Genomic DNA, 15,179 nt, shown 5'->3' on the forward strand with positions numbered 1-15,179 from the left:
GGGTGTTAAAGTCCCCCACTATTATTGTATTGTTGTCAATGTGTTTCTTTGCTTTTGTTATTAATTGCCTTATATAATTGGCTGCTCCCATGTTAGGGGCATAGATATTTACAATTGTTAGATCTTCTTGTTGGATAGACCCTTTAAGTAGGATATAGTGTCCTTCCTCATCTCTTATTACAGTCTTTGGTTTAAAATCTAATTTGTCTGATATAAGGATTGCCACACCAGCTTTCTTTTGGTATCCATTAGCATGGTAAATGGTTTTCCACCCCCTTACTTTCATTTACATTCAGGGTAACTATTGAAAGATATGAATTTAGTGCCATTGTATTTCCTGTAAGGTGACTGTTACTGTATATTGTCTGTGTTCCTTTCTGGTCTATGTTGCTTTTAGGGTCTCTCTTTGCTTAGAGGACCCCTTTCAAGATTTCTTGTAGGGCTGGTTCCGTGTTTGCAAATTCCTTTAGTTTTTGTTTGTCCTGGAAGCTTTTTATCTCTCCTTCTATTTTCAATGACAGCCTAGCTGGATATAGTATTCTTGGCTGCATATTTTTCTCATTTAGTGCTCTGAATATATCCTGCCAGTCCTTTCTGGCCTGCCAGGTCTCTGTGGATAGGTCTGTTGCCAATCTAATGTTTCTACCATTGTAGGTTACAGATCTCTTCTCCCGAGCTGCTTTCAGGATTTTCTCTTTATCTCTGAGACTCGTAAGTTTTACTATTAGATGTCGGGGTGTTGACCTATTTTTATTGATTTTGAGAGGGGTTCTCTGTGCCTCCTGGATTTTGATGCCCGTTTCCTTCCCCAAATTAGGGAAGTTCTCTACTATAATTTGCTCCATTATACCTTCTGCCCCTCTCTCTCTTTCTTCTTCTTCTTCTGGGATCCCAATTATTCTAATGTTGTTTCATCTATGGTATTGCTTATCTCTCGAATTCTGCCCTCCTGATCCAGTAGTTGTTTATCTCTCTTTTTCTCAGCTTCTTTATTTTCCATCATTTGGTCTTCTATATCACTGATTCTCTCTTCTGCCTCATTTATCCTAGCAGTTAGCACCCCCATATTTGATTGCACCTCACTAATAGCCTTTTTGATTTCGACTTGGTTAGATTTTAGTTCTTTTACTTCTCCAGAAAGTGTTTCTCTAATAACTTCCATGTTTTTTTCAAGCCCAGCTAGTATCTTTAAAGTGATGATTCTGAACTCTAGATCCGACATTGTACTAATGTCCGTATTGAGTAGGTCCCTGGCAGTCAGTACTACTTCTTGTTCTTTTTGTTGAGGTGATTTTTTCCGTCTTGTCATTTTGTCCAGAGGAGAACAGATTAATAAGAGAACAAAATGCTAACAGGGTAACAACGTCCCCAGAAAATATACTCTAAACAAATCAGAAAAGACCTGAAGCAGGGGGAAAAGAAAGGGAAAGAGAGAAAAAAGGAAAAAGAAAAAAAAGAGAAAGATAAAGATAAAAACAAACAAAAACTGAACAAAAAAAAAAACAGAATATGATCAAATATGATCAGGCTGGTATATAGATCAGTGCCACACACTAGATTTTGGGTGTATTTTGGTCTGTTAGAAGAAAGTGCCTCCCAAAATTTTAAAGAAAGAAAAATTTATATATGTACAAAAATAAGGGTTGATATGATGAAGGGATGGAATATGACTGTAAAGATGGAAATTATAAAAAATTTTGTAAAAGGAATTCATAAGAAGTTGTTTGAAAAAAGAAAGAAGAGGATTAAAAAAAAAAAGGAGAGAATGTGATCAGGCAGGGGAGTAGAAAAAAACCATACACTAGAGATTTAGGGTATATTTTGATCTGTTAGAAGAAACTATCTCAAAATTTTAAAGAGAGAACAACTTATATATATATGCCAAAAATACAGGTAACTACTATGAAGGAATAGAATAGGACTCTAAAAATGAAAAATAAAAATGTTTTTTTAAAAAAGGGATTGATAAGATGTTGGTTGAAAAAGGGAAAAAGAAAAATTAAAAAAAAGATGGTTAAAAAAAAATTAACTTTGAAAGACTAAAGAATCATGGTAAAAAAACCATGGATTCTATGTGCCGTATTCCCCTAGCGCTGGAGTTCTGCCGTTTTCATTGATCGGTAAACTTGGTCTTGGCTGGCTGTTCTCGCTGATCTTCTGGGGGAGGGGCCTGTTGCCGTGGTTCCCAAATGTCTTTGCCGGAGGCGGAACTGCCCCGCCCTTGCCCGGTTGGGGCTAAGTAATCTGCTCGGGTTTGCTCTCCGGAGCTTTTGTTCCCTGCAAGCTTTCCCTACAGCTTTGGAGGCGGAGAGTGAAAATGGCGGCCTCCCAATCTCTGCCTCGGAGGAGCGGAGAACTCGGGGCCCCACTCCTCAGTGCGCCCCCAGAGAAAAGCCGTCAGTCACTCCCGTCTCCCCCGTCTCCGGCCTCACTCCGTGCTCAGGCAGCCTGTGACCCCGCGTGTCTATCTCTGGCACCCGACCCCGGGTGGAGTCTCCAAACCCGGCAGATCCCTGCGGTGCGCTCCCGCGCCTCTCCTCCAGGGGGAAGAAGGTGAGTCTCCCCGGATCTGCTGCTTGTTGGGTCCCTGCTGGAGGAGCAGTGGCCCAACTGTGCTGCAGATCATGGTTTATGACAACCCCGAGCTGAGAGCCCGCGCCTGGGCTCCGTCTCTGCAGCTGGCTTCCCCGCTCCGATACCTGGGAGCTCTGCCGCACACAGGCACCCCCGGTCTTTCTGTGACCCGGAGGGTCCTGAGACCACACTGTCCCACGAGGGTTCCACCCCCTGCTTAGCCACTGGAACGACGTCCCTCAGCGGAGCCGACTTCTAAAAGTTCCAATTTTGTGCTCCGCGGCTCTATCACTTGCCAGAAGCGGCTGATGGAGGCCCCTCCCCCGCTGTCTATCCTCCCAAATATCGCCTCAGATTCACTTCTCCGCATGTCCTACCTTCCAGAAAGTGGTTGGTTTTCTGTTCAGAGAGTTGTTGCTCTTTTTTTCGATCTCCTGTTGAGTTTGTAGGTGTTCAGAATGGTTTGATCCCCATCCAGCTGAATTCCTAAGACCAGAGGAAATCCAGGTCTCCTACTCCTCCGCCATCTTGCTCCACCCCCTCCTCAGGCACCCCAATCTTAATGCTTTTATTCCTGCTGTTACTCTGGTGGTGCTTTGTAGTTGTATTTTTCTTTTTGTTTTGTTTTGTTTTACAGAGCAGTTTTAGGTTTATCTAAAAATTGAGCAGAAAGTACACAGGGTTCCCTTGTACTTCCTTTCCTCCCTCCCCAGGTTGCCCTGGGCATTGGTTTGGCATATTTGTTATAATTGATGAACCAATATTGCTACCTTATTACTGAGTGAAGCCCATAGTTTATATTGGGGCCACTTACAGTGGTGTGTATTTTGTGGGTTTTACCAATGCATAATGTCGTGTATCCACCATTTCAGGATCATGTGGAATAGTTTCCTTCCCTGAAACTCCCGTATTCATCCTTTCCTTTGCTCCAAACTTCTGGCAAACTGATCTATTTACTGTCTCTATAGTTTTACTTTTTCAGAAAGATGTAGTTGGAATCAAACAGTATATAGCTTTTTCAAATTGGCTTCTTTCACTTAGCAATATGCATTTAAGGTTATGTCATGTCTTTTTAGTGACTTGATGCAGCTCATTTGTTTTTAGAACTGAATAATATTCCGTTGTCTGAATGTACTACAGTTTATCCATTCACCTATTGAAGGACATCTGGGTTCTTTCCAATTTTGGCAATTATGAACAGAGCTGCTATAAACATTGTCTGAAGGGTTTTGTGTACACACAAGTTTTCAACTCACTTGGGTAAATACCTAGGAGCATGATTGGTGGATCATATCGTAAGACTAGGTTTAGCTTTGTGAAATTGCCAAACTGTCTTCCGAAGTGGCTGTACCATTTTACAGTCCCACCAACAGTGAGAATTCCTGTTGCTCCTCATGCTTGCTAGCTTTTGGTATTGTCCGTGTTCTGGATTTTGGCCATTCTGGTAGGTGCATGGTAGTATTTCGTTTTAGTTTGCAATTCCCAAATGACATATGTTGAGTATCTTTCATATTATTATTGCCATTACTATATCTTGTTTGACGAGGTGTCTCTTCAGATCTTTTGCCCTACTCCTAATGGGTTGTTTGGTTTTTTATTGTGAAATTTTAAGAGTTCTTTGTATATTTAAGATATGTATCTTTTATCAGACATGGGTTTTGCAAATATTTTCTCTGAGTCTATGTCTTTTCATTCTCTTAAGAGTATCTTTCTCAGAACAGAACTTTCAAATTTTTAAGGTAGTCCAATTTACCAGTTTTTTCTTTCTGGATCATTCTTTTGGTGTTGATCTAAAAACTCATTGCAAAACCCAAGTCACCTAGATTTTCTCCTATGTTATCTCCTAGAAGTTTTATAGTTTTGACTTTACATTTAGGTCTGTGATCCATTTTATTTTATTTTATTTTTTATTTGAGAGAGAGCACACATGCGTAGCGCAAGCAGTGGGGGAGCAGAGGGAGAGGGACAAGCAAACTCCACACTGAGTGCAGAGCCCAATGCGGGGCTCCATCTCACGACCCTAAGATCGTCGCCTGAACCGAAACAGAGAGTTGGATGCATAACCAGCTGAGCCACTCAAGCACCCCATCAATTAATTCTTAATCAGCACAATTGTTAGCATCTCAGGAAGGCTTCCCTGACTTCCCTGGTGAGGGCTAATTAATTGCCTTCTTTGTCATTCCTAGTATTTTCTACATCCTTCTTACCATGTGGTTTTGAAATAACCTGTTTCTATGTGTCTTGCTCCCCTAGGCAGATATGATTTCAGAGGACAGAAGCAGTGCATTAATATTTTTGTAGTCTCAAGGCCCATTTGTTCTGTGTAGCTTAGAACCTGGACTATATACTGGGCCCTCAATAAAAGATTGTTGAATTAGACTGACCACATCAGTGGTATTCATAGTTGTGGCTCATTTTAAATAAAAACATTTGTTTGAAAATCCAAATTTTTCATTCAGATTTGCAATTTTTTATAAATTTTGGACTTTGTCTAGATCACTAATGATTTAAATTTTAATAATTTTTATTATGAAAAATAATCAAACTTACAGAAGAATTGAAGGTCTAGTATAAAGAACATTTTCCCCCTGAACCACTTGAGAGTGTGTTGCAGAGTAAGTTGCCTTTGAATACTTTAGTGTGCATTTCCTACAAATAAGGACATTTTCTTTTATCACCACAATAGAGTGTCAAATCAGGAATTTAACACTGATTAAATACTGTCACCTAATCCTCAGACCTTGTTCAAGTTTCACCCACAGTTTTTGGTTTTTTTTTTTTAGGCATAAGAGACTTTTTTTTTTAATTTTTTTTTTTTTTTAAAGATTTTATTTATTTATTTCAGAGAGAGAGTGAGTGAGAGAGAGCATGAGCCAGGGGGAGGAGCAGACTCCCTACTGAGCAAGGAGCCCGATGTGGGGCTCAATTCCAGGACTCCAGGATCATGACCTGAGCTGAAGGCAGACACTTAACCAACTGAGCCAGCCAGGTGCCCCTCACCCACTGTTTCTTGATCTACAGAATCCAGTTAAGAATTACATGTTACATTTGGTTGTCATGTCTCTTTAAAGTCTGGACACTTCCTATCTTTCCTTGACTTCATTACCTTAACACTTGTGAAGATTTCAGGCAGGTTATTTTGTAGCATGTTCCTCAGTTTGGCTTAATCAAATGTTTCCTCATAATCAGATTCAGGTTATGCATTTTTGCCAGGAACATCATTTATACTGTCGGGTGGTATATAGTTTCAATTTGTCCTGTCACTAATAATGTTCTTTTTCTCTTCATTGAGGTAAAATTGGTATATAACATTTTTATTGAGGTAAAATTGATATATATCATTATATTAGCTTCAAGTGTATAAGATAATAATTTGATAATTGTATACACTACAAAATAATTACCACAATAAGTTTTGTTACCATCCATCACCATATAGTTGACCCCCTTCACCTGTTTTGTCCATCCCCTAGCCCCTTCCCTCCTTGATAACCCCCAGTCTATTCTCTGTATATATGGTTTTGTTTTGTTTTCTTTTTTACATCCACATATAAATGAAGTCATGGTATTTGTCTTTCTTTGTCTGACTTATTTCATCTACCATTTAATACCCTCAAGGTCCATGCATGTTGTCACAAATGGCAAGATTTCATTCTTTTTTTATGGCTGAGCAGTATTCCATTGTGTATATGTATGTATGTATGTGTATGTATATATATGTGTGTGTGTCACACACACACACACACGACACCTTCTTTATCCATTCATCCACTGATGGGACACTTAGGTTGTTTCCATATCTTGGCTATCGTAAACAATGTTGCAGCAAACATAGGGGTGCATATATCTTTTCAAATTAGTGTTTCCATTTTCTTAGGATAAATACCAAGAAGTAGAATAGCTGGTTCATATTGTAGACTTCTTTTTCATTTTCACCTCCATACTGTTTTCAATAATGGCTGCACCAACTTATATTCCCACCAACACTGCATGAAGGTTCTCTTTTCTCTCCACATCCTCACCAACACTTGTTATTTATTAGATTTTTCATAGTAACTATTCTAACAGGTAATATCTCATGGTTTTAATAGGCATTTCCCTAATAATTATTGATATTCAACATCTTTTCATGTGTCTGCTGGCCATCTGTATGTCCTTGGGAAAATGTTCAAGTCCTCTGCTCATTATTTAATCATATGTGGTTTTTGCTATTGAGCTGAGTTTTGTAATATATTTTGGATATTAACCCCTAATTGGATACATGATTTACAAATATTTTCTCCCATTCAGTATGTTGCTTTTTCCTTGTTTTGATGGTTTTCTTTGCTGTGCGGAAGCTTTTTAGTTTGATGTAGTCCCACTTATTTTTGCTTTTGTCGCCTTTACTTTTGGAATCAGATCCAAAACTTCAACACCCAGACCAGTGTCAGGGAACTTCTGCCTGTGTTTTTTTTCTAGGAGTTTTATGGTTTCAGGTCTTACATTCAAGTCTTTAATTGATTTTGAGTTAATTTTTGTATATTACGTAAGATAGTGGTCTAGTTTTGTTCTTTTGCATGTCGATGTCCAGTTTTCCCGACACCATTTATTGAAGATTGTCCAATCCCCATTGTATATTCTTGGCTCCTTTATTGTAAATTAACTGATGATCATATATGAGGGGTTTATTTCTGGACTGTCTATTTCTGTTCTTTTGATCTACGTGTCATATCATATTGTGTTTAATAGTTGAAATCAGAGAGCATGATACCTTCATCTTTGTTCTTCTTTCTGATATTGGAGGTTCATTTTGATCAAGGTAGTGTCTACCAGGCTTCTCCTCTGTAAAGTTAATCTTTTCATTTTGTAATTAAGAAGTTTTGTGTGGTGAAGTACTTTGAAACTATGTAAGTATTTTGTTCCTTATCAGATTTTCATTTCAGATTTCATTTACTCATTTATTTGTATGAATGGATTAATGGTTTCCAGTTTGGTGGTTATAATCTGTTACTATCATGTATTTATTTTGATGTACAAATGATCCCTGATTTGACCAGTGAGAGCTCTTTCAGGCTGGTTTCTGTGTCTTTCTAAAACGTCCCCATCATTTTTTGAGCAGTTCTAACTTTCTGTCATAATAAAATGTTCCAGGCTCATCTTGTCCTTTCTTTGCCCCATGTCTGGAATCAGCCATTTCTCCAAGGAGCTGGGGTTTTTCAGTGGAGAAGCGTATTTAGAAACCAAGATCTGAGTGCTGTGAATAGCAATAAATATAAATAAATATAAATAGCTATACTCATTATATATATACATAAATATATAAATAACTATACTCATTGCTATTAGGGTGTTGCTGCTCCTAGACCATGTCAGTGAACCAAGCTAGGAAATATATATGTATACATATATACGTATGTGCACACACATATATATAACACATTTGCATTTATATTTATTTGTATATCAGAATATTTATTGAAAACTGTGAGTTCACAGCAATACCTTCCATTCCATCCAGGTTCTCTTCCTTTTCATATTTATAATAACTTCCTTCTCTGATAGTAAGAAACCTGGCTTACATTCATCTTAGTCTATACCCCTATTTGGCCAGCGCCCCCCATATGTAACCATACTTTTATCTCTGTCATCACCCCCTTTCTGAAGCACATACTGTGCTCAGACCAGGAGGGCTCTGACAGACCCCTCTGAGAATATTTTGCACGTGCTCTGAAGTATAGCTCCTAGTTTAATACTGTCTGCTCTAAATATTGAGATCCAGTGTATCTGTGAGGAGGGTGAGTTACAAAGGTTAGGCTTAGATATAATTTTATATCTTTATTGCATAAAGTAATTTTTTCTTGTAGGCTATTTTAGTAAAAGAGAGTGAGAGAAGAGATCACTGTGACTTTGAAAATTATTAATTCATTATTTTGCACGTAATTTATAGGTAAAATATAATCCAAGCTAGTATATAAGTGCATTTGTATATTTTAGAGATTAAAAACATTGAAAAGAGATCACCCTTATACCCACTGCTCAGCTTAAGAAATACAGCATTACCAATACATTGAAGCCCCTTATGTGCCATTTTCTTTTTTTGTTTTTTCCTTATGTGCCATTTCCTGATTGTATTCCTTTTCCTCCTTCTGAGAGATAACCACTCTCCAAGATTGTGTATTCATCATTCCATAATAGCTTTTTTATTAATTTTTCTTTTGTAGATTGCTGTTGTGGCTGTGATGTGCAAACCCCACAGATGCCCACACATCAGTTTTACAGGAAATATATGCGTGTAAGTGTGGGTGATTTTCATAAGTTGTGTGTGTGTGTGTACTTTAAATGAATTAGTTAATCCCCTAGAGTCTTAATCAGTTCATGCTGGTAATACTTAAAACTTCGATTCAGTAGATTCATAAGTTAGTTCTTTGAAACAAGCAGCCATTGATAGGATGTTTCACTGCTTTAAAAATGAAACATATAAAGATTTTAATATGTTGTAATAAAAAATACATAGGTTAGAGAACTCAAGAGTGACAGTCTATTAACTTGATAAATGAAACATGGAAATATGGAGCTGCCTAAATTCTAAATGTCAGAAATCTAAAATAGGTTTGGATCAGAAAAGTATCAAATTAAAAAGTTACCCTTGTAAATAACCTTTAAACTTCTTAAATTTAGATAATTGGAAAAATAGGCGGAAGAATATGCATGATTCTAGGTAGGAAGATTAAATGAGAGAAAGGTTTTCTAAGTATAGTTACCAAGAGAGCACTGTATCATTCCAAACCTAGGAAGACTTAAATCCTGTTACTTCTTCCTAAAAGCTTAAACCTCTAAAATAACAGTGACTGCAACATTCTCCAAATGACTACAATAATGTTCCTTATATGTTTATTGTGTTTACTTGTTCGTAGAAAATATATTAATTGTAATACTGCAAAGATAGACTCTTAGGATTTGAAAATGAAGCTTGTTTGCTCTCAGGATTTTATGGAGACTGCAGATACTCGAACTAGACTGTTGAACTGAATTTTGTGTCTGACATCTTTATTCTTTGGTTGTATTGGCAGATACTGCCCCGGTGGACCTGATTCAGACTTTGAATATTCAACCCAGTCTTATACTGGATATGAGGTAAAGTAATGTGAGGTTGTCCTGAGGAAGTGTAACATCATACTTTACCTATAGTGTGCTTATACAAGTATGGCTTTCTGAAATTTTTTAATTTTTTATTTTTCTCCTGGTTTTAGAAGTTGTTCATCAAATATTTGCTGAGTCTCTACATATATTGCTCTAGTCACTAGAAAAATACTTATATAAGCACTTGTTACATATGTCCAACTATTCCAAGTGCTTTACTAACCTTAAACCTTACAGCAGCATCTTGAAGTGAAGACACTGTTATTATCCTGGTTTTATGAATAAGGAACAGGCTTAGAAGTCCTAAACATCTGGCCCAGAGACACACTGCTAATAAGTGACAGACCCAGGTTTTGAATTCTTTGTTCCTCACCACATTATACTGCTTCTTCAGCAATAGAAAATGGACGAAGTCCCTGATTTTATGGAATTTACATTCTAATAATGGGAGATAGACAAGAAAGAAGAAAATATCAGGTACTAGTAAATGTTAAGCTGAGAAGTAAAATCGAGTTAGATCTGTAGAAGATGAGTAGATACTTTAGTCTTGGTGGTTGGGAAGTGACTGTCTGAGGAGATGATACTTGAACTGAGTCCTGAATAACATGAAGGAGCCATGCAGGAATATCAGGAGAGAGCATTCCCAGCAGAGAGAATAGCTAGAACAAGGAGCTGTAGCAGGAACGATAGTGAGGTGTACCAGGACTTAGTGGGTAAGGGGAGGAATGAGACTGGAGAGACAGATGACATAGGAGTTTGTAAGCTGGGCAGAGAGTTTGGATTTTATTATAGGTGGCATGAGAAGCCATTATGGTTGAAGGCAGGGGGATGGTCTGTTCCAGTGTAGGGTTTTAAAAGATCATTTTAAAAGATCTGTGTGGATAAAGGATGAGAGTAGGGACAGGGTGCAAGCAGGAGAACAGCAAATAGGCTTTTGAAGCGGTCAGCCTCTTCAGAAGAGGTCAGCAGCCAGCAAACCACTGGACTTTTTCTTATATATGGCATTTCACTTTTTACTTGTTTTCCATTGTTCAAATTGTTAAAAATACAAAAGGAATTATTCAGTGAAAAGGCTCCCTCTCATTTCTGTCCCTTAGCCACCCCTTTCTGCTCCAGCAGAAAGTGACCCTGGAGATTTCATAAGTGTTTACACAAAGATAAATATGATTCAAGGAGATTCCCTGCTGTTCAGATACTTAAGACAGTGGGGGTAGAGACTAGCCAGATGCTATTCAGAACATTATTTTGATCCCTAACAAGACTGAAGAAGGAAGGAGCACAAGAGGATTTTATTTTTAATACAGTCCTTTAGAAATTACTTTTTATTTTTTATTGAATGTGGGCCCAGCAGGAGATTTTTCTCTTTTTTTCTTAGCCAACCTCCATGCGAGCTATCCGTGCTAGATATGACCCTTATCTACAGACAAGACACCGAATAGAACAGGTAAGTTTTTAAAAAGCATTTTTAAATTAGGTTTTTGTATACAGAAGGTATTATTGTTTGATTTGAGTTGAACCTGAAATAACTAAAAGAGTGTCTTTCCCCTCAGTAAGTTTTAATATCTATCTGAAGGAGGGAGACTGTTTTGCAATACCCAGCAAGGTCAGAAACACTACTTCCTTTAGCGACTGTATTATTTTAAGGGTTTTATAGTCTCTAAATTTCTTTCAACTTGTACAAACTCATTTACCATATGAAATTTACACATGTAGATGCGTGGAAGTTCTTAGACAGTAAGTGGATGGATTGAATTTTTGCTTCCATAAGCCACATAAAAAGTATTGCGCCTGGTTTGCCAGGTTAGGAATAGGGAAATGATTGCAAAAGGGTATGAGGGAACTCCTGGGAGTCGTGAAATTGTTCTATATCATGACTCTGGTGGTAGTTACACAACTCTAAACACTTACCCAAACTCATCCAGTTTTACACTTAAAAATTAATTGATTTTAGTGTATGTAAATTATACTTCCAGTATAACTGATTAAAAACAAGTGCTTTGTAAATGGCCTTGCTCTGTTTGGGAAATCTGAACATTAATATAGTTTTTCCTTCTTACAATTCTATTTTGAACTTACCCAATTTAAAGAAGTGTGAACACTAACTTTTACAGTGACATCTAGTAGGGCAGCTACAAAATCTCCAGTGGAAAGTAGTACATCCATCGTCATTAAGTCATTTCTAGTCATTTCTAACTAGTATTAGTGAATACCAGCCAATTCAGATTTTTCACTTCACTGTCACCCAAGCACATGTGGATCAGGATTGTCAGCTATAGGAGAGGGACCCCACCTGGGTGGAACCTACAGAGTTTAGAAAAGCATGTTCTAAACTGCCCATTGCTTCAGTTTCTTTTTTAACTGTGGTATTTAATTCATTTAAAATGATGTACTGTATGGTGACTAACATAACATAATAAAAAAATTTTTTTAATATAAATAAATAAAATGTTTCACTAGCATATGAAATTTTTATGTTTACCAAAAAGGGAATGGGTTTTAAAAGATTTAGAAACTACTATAGAACAGTGATTCTTTTCTTAACTGTAAATGCACTAGAATCACCTGAGTATCTTTTCTAAAACATATGCCAGCATTTCACCTCTGGAGTTCTGATTAAGTGTGGTTTAGGGTACTGGCAAGATATTTTGAGCTTCCAGAGTGATTTTATTGTGTATCCCTTATAAACAATCATAGATACAGAGCTTTCTTTTAGTGTTTGTGCAACTTACATATATACTTAAATACATATCTGCATGTGTATGCATATGTATGAATATGATTTACATACATAAAGGTATACATATGTATAAATTATTTGCCATTTTCAGAAACAAACATTTTAAAGGGTGCCTTTTTGTCCAGATTAAGTGTAGACATCCTTTACATAGTGCCTTAATTAGAGTTCATAATTCGGTAGTCTACTTGACCCAGTTTTTCTCAAGCCTAAGATATGGCAAGAATTTTTTAATTGAAGTGTAGTTGGCACACAGTGTTACATTAGTTTCAGGTGTCCAGCCTACTGGTTCAACATTTCTATTTGTTATGCTGCACTCACCACAAGTATAGCTACCATCACTCACTATACAACACTGTTACAATATCACTGATTATATTTTCTGTGCTGTACCTTTTATCCCCATGAGTTATTCTTTTCGTACCTGAAGCCTGTATCTCCTACTGCCCTTCACCCATTTTGTCCATCCACTCACCCACTTACCCTCTGGCAACCATCAGTGTGCAGAGAACTCTGCATTTATGGGTCTACTTTTTATCTGTTTTTGTTATTTATATTCCACATATAAATGAAATCATATGGTATTTGTTTTTCTCTGACTTACTCCACTTAGCACAATATGCTCTAGTTCCCTTCATGTTATTGTAAATGGCAAGATCTCATTCTTTTTTATGGCTGAGTTATATTCCACTGTGTGTATGTATATATATATATATATATATATATATATATACTGCATCTTTTTTATGTATTTGCCTATCAGTGGACACTCAGGTTGCTTTCATATCTTGGGTATTGTAAGTAATGTAATTATTTACAAATAATTGACTAATAAACGGAGGAGTGCATATATCTTTTCAAACTAGTGTTTTTGTTTTCTTTGGTTAGATACCCAGTAGTGAAATTACTGGCTCATACTGATTTTCTGTTTTTAATTTTTTGAGGAACCTAAGGAATTTAAATACCTGTTTTTAAAATTTAGAATCTTGCATATTATAGTTGACAAAATGAAAAATCTGTACCATTCTCTCCCGTAGTAGAGAGATAATATTTCATATTTTATCAACCAGACTTTTCTTTTCCTTTTTTTCCCCAGAGAGCAGTGCCACCTGTGCTCATAATCTTCACAATTGATTTAAAACTTTAAAGTTTTGATTTAAAACTGCTTTCTTAATTTTTCTTTCTAATGTAGTGTTCTTTTTCTTCTATTGGCATCAAGTCCTGATTATGTTTCATATAGTCATCTTTTTTGCCCCCAAGGCTTACTGCAAGTGTTCTGACATAAAAATACATAATCACTAAATACTTGTTTATTATATTGCATATTGTATTGTTATTATATTTGCCCTTCCTGCTCGATGTCAAGCTTCTTGCTGGTTCTTTTTAATTCTCCCTTTCCCTCTGTGAGCTATAATTTTTTTTTTCTTTCAGACTCTGGAGTCTGTTTTTTCAATCCACAGAATTCACTAAATATGTTTAATTGCGTTTTGTTTTTAAACTATACCGATGAAAACACTACAAACTAAAATTAGAAATTTGCAGTGCCTTCTTAGGATAGTTGACTATATATGTCTAATACTAATGAATTTATATGTATTTCAGTTAAAACAACTTGGTCACAGTGTGGATAAAGTGGAGTTTATTGTGATGGGTGGAACATTTATGGCCCTTCCAGAAGAATACAGAGACTATTTTATTCGAAATTTACATGATGCCTTATCAGGACATACCTCCAACAATATTTACGAGGCAGTCAAGTAAGAAATCCTTATTTTACCATATTCTCCAGAGTGGTTGTCAGCTTATCCTTCTAGCCGCAGCCTGTGAGAATTCCTTCTGCTCTACATCTATATTCCTAGTTCTTTTTTGGTGGGGGCGTGGGGATTGGGGTGAAGGGGGTAGATTTTGTTCTTTTTATTTGCATATTTTTGATGGGTTATAATTAAAATACATCTTTTTCTAGTTTATTGAGATATAATTGACATACAGCATTGTAAAAGTTTATGGTATACAGCATAAGGACTTACATATATTGTGAAATGGTCACCACAGTCAGCTTAGTTAGCATCCATCGCCTTACACATTCCTAGTTCTCATAGTTACGTCTATTTTGTGGGAAAGGATTGTTTTCATTGAAAAAATTATTTTTTTTTTAAATAAGTGTGTATGGTTCGTTGACATTAGTATTCTCTGAGAAAGAGTGATTCATAAAATCTACTGAAGGTTTTTGTCAACCTCAGGCTGGTCTGAACTACAGGAGTAGTTTTGATTTGACTAGTTGAGCTTTCAGTCCACTCAAAAAGAGCACTAGGGGTACACTTTATGTAAAACATCTGGCTGCCATGAAATCAACAAAACAAGTGATTATTATTTAATAACTTATTTTATTAATAACAAATAATTTCTGTTCATGAATGAGAGGACTTATTCATTGTTGTTGACAAGAGAGAATTATACATTCTTTTGATATCATATCTCAGTTTTTAGCAAGAAGAAGACTAACATTTTATATATATAGTTCAGTTATTTAAAAAGTGAGTCTTAAAAGTATTTATTTTTAGAAGTTTCAGGAAAACCTAGACCTAGTTAATTACCATATACTATTCCCTCTTATTTGCCGAATATTTATGGAGGTCCCACTAGGTGCTGTCTATTGATTTAGGCACTGGGAATAAGAAGGATGTTGTCCTTGCCCTTGTGGTGCTTATTTCTACTAGTTCAACATATAAACAGGAATGCTAATGATAGAAAT

At 36.5% G+C, this 15,179-nt stretch overlaps 1 protein-coding gene across 1 annotated transcript in view; it reads left to right on the forward strand.

The window, feature by feature from the left end:
* Positions 1–15,179, forward strand: part of ELP3 (elongator acetyltransferase complex subunit 3) — a 103,963-nt gene that overhangs the window by 19,824 nt on the left and 68,960 nt on the right. The window contains exons 4-7 of the mRNA XM_021698806.2: positions 8,775–8,845; positions 9,624–9,687; positions 11,069–11,137; positions 14,030–14,184. Coding sequence (XP_021554481.1) covers positions 8,775–8,845; positions 9,624–9,687; positions 11,069–11,137; positions 14,030–14,184 — 359 coding nt within the window. The remainder of the gene's footprint in view (positions 1–8,774; positions 8,846–9,623; positions 9,688–11,068; positions 11,138–14,029; positions 14,185–15,179) is intronic.

This window comes from Neomonachus schauinslandi, chromosome 2 (genome assembly GCF_002201575.2).
Source record: "Neomonachus schauinslandi chromosome 2, ASM220157v2, whole genome shotgun sequence".
Lineage (NCBI taxonomy): Eukaryota > Metazoa > Chordata > Mammalia > Carnivora > Phocidae > Neomonachus > Neomonachus schauinslandi.